The sequence below is a fragment of the Tympanuchus pallidicinctus genome, unplaced genomic scaffold (assembly GCF_026119805.1).
Source record: "Tympanuchus pallidicinctus isolate F22 unplaced genomic scaffold, pur_lepc_1.0 scaffold4, whole genome shotgun sequence".
Classification (NCBI taxonomy): domain Eukaryota; kingdom Metazoa; phylum Chordata; class Aves; order Galliformes; family Phasianidae; genus Tympanuchus; species Tympanuchus pallidicinctus.
In genome coordinates this window covers 4,270,001-4,276,000 of record NW_026294758.1, presented here as the reverse complement: position 1 = coordinate 4,276,000, position 6,000 = coordinate 4,270,001, and the positions used below count along the sequence as shown (strand labels likewise).

General features: G+C 34.3%; 1 protein-coding gene across 7 annotated transcripts in view; it reads right to left on the bottom strand.

Moving 5' to 3' along the window:
• Nucleotides 1-2,101: 2,101 nt before the first annotated feature.
• The window catches only part of PTBP3 (polypyrimidine tract binding protein 3), a 48,679-nt gene continuing 44,780 nt past the window's right edge, over nucleotides 2,102-6,000 (bottom strand). For all 7 annotated transcript variants that reach the window (XM_052700820.1, XM_052700821.1, XM_052700818.1 and 4 more), the window contains 5 exons: nucleotides 5,713-5,746; nucleotides 5,005-5,097; nucleotides 4,239-4,455; nucleotides 3,174-3,251; nucleotides 2,102-2,450 (listed from right to left, as the gene is read on the bottom strand). In XM_052700820.1, coding sequence (XP_052556780.1) covers nucleotides 2,318-2,450; nucleotides 3,174-3,251; nucleotides 4,239-4,455; nucleotides 5,005-5,097; nucleotides 5,713-5,746 — 555 coding nt within the window. In that variant the 3' untranslated portion in view covers nucleotides 2,102-2,317. The remainder of the gene's footprint in view (nucleotides 2,451-3,173; nucleotides 3,252-4,238; nucleotides 4,456-5,004; nucleotides 5,098-5,712; nucleotides 5,747-6,000) is intronic.

Here is a 6,000-nt window from a genome sequence, read left to right as displayed (position 1 = left end):
GGTTAAACATAGACAGGAATTACAAATTGAGTGTCCTGTTCATTTGCAGACAGGACCTTTTTCAACAAGGCTTCTTACAACACAGAACTTTGCTAAAAACACAAAGATGATATTTTTAAATAGGTTGCTCTGGGAGCTCTGATTCTGCACTCTTTTTTTTTCTTTCTTTCTTTTTTTTCTTTTTTTTTTTCTTTTTTTCTTTTTTTTTTTTTTAAACAATTCTTTTTTTAAGGTTAGTTTTAAAAAAGGTTGACAGTTCACAGAATCAATCATCTCAAAGAGGTGGAAATGGGAGGAGTACCTCAAATCCCAAAGATAACACTGTCTGTTATTCCTAAGCATTTCGCTTTCCATAAAAGATAACATTCTGAAAAATTATTTACTTGTGTTGAATAGAACCTACTATTACTACCTAGATAGTCAGCATTTTATTTACTGTCAAAAGACCATGCTTTTGTTGTATTTTAGAGACCTGGAACCTTCTTTAGTATGATTAGCTGCTGCAAGTCAAGTCACAGACATTAAAGCAAGACAAGCCAGTACATCAGTGATTTGACAGAAGTAATTCAGAGTAACTGTGTAGAAGCTCACTCCAAAATACTCAGATATTTCCAAAATTATACCCTTTGCTCTAGAAAGATAGGAGGAATTCTACAATAAACAAAACGAATGAGTGCCAAAAAATTCTGCAGTAATTATAAACAAGCAAATGGGATATGTCACATTTTAAAAAGAGATGTATTTTTGGTAAATTCTGAAAAGAAATAGCCCTTAAAAAGAAAAAAGAACTGTCTAGTGACAGAACTAGTAATGTTCATAACTTTCTACACAAAAATCTGACTACATCACAGCACATTCTCCAAAGAGAAATGGAAGTTCAGTACTGAACTTCTTGGGAAATGAAATAATTCTTCCTGGTAAACTCAAGAACCTGAAAAAGAACTATTTGAAACACCATCCCTCAGGAAGTTAAGCTGCAGAAATTGGAGTGGAGTTTGCTCTTTTGCTTTTTTTTTCATGCATCATTTTATTTTGTCTCTTTGTTGTGCATTTTTCTGGGAATAACTTTTTTTTTTTTTTTTTGACAAATAAAGGTATCAGACAACTGCAACCAGATAAATTCAAAGAGGTCTGCAGGACTCTGCTTTAAACTTAATGTTTTAAACTTAATTTCCACCTCTACCTTATCTCTACACTAAAGCACCAGAAACTAGAAGTTTGAATATTACTGGGGATGGGAGAGAGAGGAGGGGAGAAAACACAAAAGTAGCAGTTAGGAAAATATTTACAAGAAAAAAAAGAAAGAAAAAAAAAAAGAATTTTAAAAGCCTGCATTACATTTTTCAAGATACTTCAGATAAAACTCAAAGCTGTTGTGTCATAAGCACACAGTAAGGCACATAATAAGAAATTAAGTAAATACACAGTAAGTATATTGATACAAAAAACTCTTGAGGTTTAATTTTTCATCCCCAAAGATGACCTTACCAAAAATAACTTCTTAAAAATTTGTTAAGCCATCACAGACCTGAATATTTTCTATAAGATTGTAAACATTTTATTCTTTAAAGAAATGTAAAAAACTCTTTGAAATCAGGACTATTTTCTCCTCTTATTTTCTTCAAAATACTACTACACAAAATCACTTCATAGTAAAATAACACATCAAACTTCCATTCCAGGATGAAGTCAAGCTAAAACTCTAATGTCACAGCTTGGAGAAACTCAAACATCTTGTACTCCACTAAGAAAAGGCACTGCCTTTCCTCTAATAATTTAACCCATACGAACAGCACACAGTTTATGCTTTAAAAAAGCTATTGTAAAGATTTCCAAAGTGTGAGCACACACTCTAGTAACATAAATACTGTTCAGAGGGCCTTTGCAACCAGCGCTCGGCTTTTTCTTCAAGAAAGCCAAGCTCTGTTTCACATTCAAATCAGCATTCAATGTGGGTAGAGTGGATTTATTGTCGTTAGAAACATTCTCAGTTTGGTATATTGAAAAAGCACTCTAAAATATTTCATAAGGCTAATCTGAAACAAAAATTCAACATATATTCTCAAAAGTAAAGTTAAAATAGGAAACATGATGATAAATATTATTTCTAAAGAAATTTAATCTTTTTATTGATGAATAATAAGATTTGATCATATACTGGCAGCTGAAATCAGAAAAGATTATCCCCTAATTCTTTGCTGTGTGTACGAACAAGATTTTTCTTTTAAGAGCAGAATTGGTCACAGCTACTTCAGTCTCTATTTGATGAGAGTAAGAAAACTGCAGTGCAGTTTTAGAAGGAATGTTCACAGAAAGGTCAAATTGTAGATCTTGAGAAGGAAACTCGGAGGTGATGATTTTCTCCGAGGTCATAGTCGTGAAGTTCGATGAGAGCATGAACTGCTTCTTCCACAGAGCCCAGCTGGATAAGAGCCATTTTGCAATCTCTCCTGAAGGACGACAAAAAACGTTATTAATTAGAATCAAATTGTCATTGTAGTAAGTCATAAACACACACAAAAAGTGATGCAAATATTTCTTTAGCCACATCATATACAGCTCTTCCTACACAAAATGCAGGTGCCGTGACAGAAATAGATTTAGTTATGCACCTCACAACAGGGAAATAACAGAACGGAATTAGTTTTACTGATTGATAACCTACAGCCATGCCATTCTTCCATAACATTGTATTTAAAAAAATGAAATCAACCAAAAAAGCCCATCCAAATATGCCAAAAACCCTCTGAAAAACACTGATGTTCTCCCTGTATATGAGATTCTAGCAGGTGTGATCATGTCAAAATAAAATAGGAAAGATATCTAAATGAATGCTAGAACAGATTCATTGTAATCTTGTACTCAACATTTTACTCATACAGATCTTATATATCTTTGCCAAGAAGCTAGAGTTATGTTCACTTTCCTTAAACTTACCTGACTTTGAACACACGTGGAATTTATCAAAGGTCAAATATTTTCCATTTAGTTATGCTACCATAATATTTTATTTAATCACTTAAAATTTTAGGATTAGAATTAGCATAAGCATTGTCACAAGCTGTTAAGCTTTTGCTTATAGATAGTGTTATACACAAATGGAATTTCTCCAAAAAGCAATTAGCCATCTTTTAGGATGAAAGATCTCACAGCATTTTTAAATGAGAACTTACTGGAAAAATCTGAAGGCTTTCACAGTAGATCCAGTACGTGCAAAAAGACTCTTAATATCGTCAAAAGAAACAGAAGTCCTGTTTAAAAGCAAACAAAACAAATCAAAATCTTCTCAACGTGTAAAAGAGCACAGACTGCAGTCTTTGCAGCAGTAGCAAAGCACGAGTTCTTACTGCTAAATTAAATCCAACCATCTAATAGTACCTCCACTAACACAAGCCCAGCTCAAACATCTTGGCTTTGACTCTATGATTCAGCATTGCAGTGTGCTACAAAAAATACTTCAGATTCAATCCATTGCTTTTCATCTTCTCCCATTCCTGCCTTGGATATATTCAGAAAGCATAAAGATTAACTGGTAGCTTCTGAAATATTTTTGTCTTTTAATTACTGCTAGTGCACTTCACCTATTTTCTATTTTGAAAGTCTACTTCCAAGTATCATCTCAGAGGTGTCCTATATCTTTTTTTTTTTCCTGGTTTGAACAAAATTCTGTAGTTTTCTTTCTTCCCCCTCCCCCCCCCCCCAACTCCAGATTAATTGGAGAACAAAAGAACCCTGTGCAAATTTATGTTGAGCTATCACTTCACACACTGTTGACAACATTCTAGCAAGGAAAATAGGTTGCTTCAGTTTTAGAGAACATGCTTCTTAATAACTCCTTTTTTGTAAGCTTTCTGAATGACTGTAAAGACTATTCTTTAAACAGTGTAAGAATGATTAAAAACTGTATCCACACTACATAACAGTGTTAATCTTAGATTTGATGCAGTGTAACTCTCAAAAAGCATGCCCTTAATATTCCAGGAAAATTTATAACACAGAACTTCAGATGTGAAAAAATTCATTTTTCCAAGAAAATATACATTAAAACTTGTCAAGAAGAACAATAACTTTCAATCCATTATCCTCTTCATTATTTACAGTTTCAATCAATTATGCAGCAAAACGACCCGTTTTTAGGAAGACACAGAAGATCAGTACACCAGTTAGACTTTGTGGCTTTAAGAGCATAACCTAAGAAACATTCTCTTTGCATGAAGACCACACACGTCAGTACTCACGGGATGTTGGAGAGATGTAGAGTGGCAGATGGAGGAAAGATGTTCTGGAAGTTCTTCGAGCCAGGCTTCTTAAAGCGATGTAACGGGCTATTGCTGTAGTCCTTCGTCAGACCGTTGTCGTCTTCTCCTTCACGAGGGAGTTGAATATTCTGATGTTTTGAAAGAGTTGCACGCATGAACTTCCCATAAAGCTTCTGTCCATTCAAGTTGCTGATAGCTGATCAGTGGAAACATCATTGGGACACAAAAACAGATGATCGGAGGGGAATTAAAAGCGGTTCTGTGGATACTGCCCTTGCCTTCTATTTAGTGTCAGATTTCACGTCCTCAGTTTAAACAGCAAGGTCCATCTCTACAAAGTGGGCTAAGTTTCTTCCCCTTCGTGTCATTACAATTTAACAAGTGCAAGTCTAAATGCAGTGGGAATACAAAATGGCATTGTTCTTAAACAGCTAGCAAAAAGATAAGGTACATGAAAAGTGTATGATTTATTAGTAGATAAACCACAGGAAAATTGTACAATTTTTTAATATAAACATTTATTAGATTAAGACTTGCAGGGTTGTTTTTAAGCCACTACCGGAAAATCATTTGCTTACATGAAAGCAAGCTAATCAATATCAACATTTGAAAGCAAGAGTTCATCTATAGAAGAGTTGGCAATAATGGATTTAGTTAGGTTAATATAGCCACTGACAGAAGGCAGATTCCTGAGCTTTATCATATTCATGATCATTAGGACCATAACTGCCTTTAAAATCAGTACCTATTTGAGCCTGGGTTGCATCTGCCATCTGAACCAAAGCATTTTCTTTATTCTTAAACATGATCTTCACACGAAGCACATCGCCATAGGCACCTATGAAAATTCAGAAAGAAAATTTGTATTACTACAAAAAGCACAAATGCAAGTCTGTTGCTTTTCACTAAAATTAGCTTAACAAAGAATAATCATCTCATTAAACAGCTTGCTTAGAACATTAATATGGAGATATTTCAAGCTTGTATATTATTCTTTGAGGCTCAGAAATAGGAAAAAACACATCAAGTAGGATCTCAGTAATAAAATTGCATGTTTAGTTCAGCTGTTAAGTAGCACAAGTGTTAAAAGTCCTCTCAGCAGAGGGGTATTAAAACATTACCATGTCCACATTCTTCCCTGCAAATAACAAATATGCCATTTCTGTAGCCCGTTTCCTCCAAGACAACCTTTGCTTTTCCATCTTACTTTGCTTTGCCATTCTTTGTACAGAACACACAGTGAAATTCTTCTGAAACTGCAACAATTCTGTCTTTTTGGTACCTGTGTCTTACAGACAGTGACTCAAAAGACCATCATTTAAAACCAGCACATTCTCTTGTGCACTTTCTGGACAAAAACAGAAAAACTGAAGTGTAATTAATCACCATTTGCCACTTAAGTAAAAAGAGCTCTAGCCCTATAGTTTCTAAAGGTACATTTGAGGTATCTTACCAAATAGGATGAAAAGTCCATGCGGTGTGATGGCCTGTTTAAATGATAAAATTAGTGTATTATTTTTAAAGCCAGGCAAATAAAGAAACGTAGACCTCAAGCACATGGTAAACTAAAACAATGGGAGAGATTCTAAACACTAACAGCATTAAACCATTTCACCAAAAGCCATTTGCATCAGTAACTAGAGTGTATTCATTCCTGTTAATGCATATTTATTATGCACATATCAAATACATAAACAGGCTACCACTTCAGCTCATGCATTTTCATCACTCAAAACTCAGA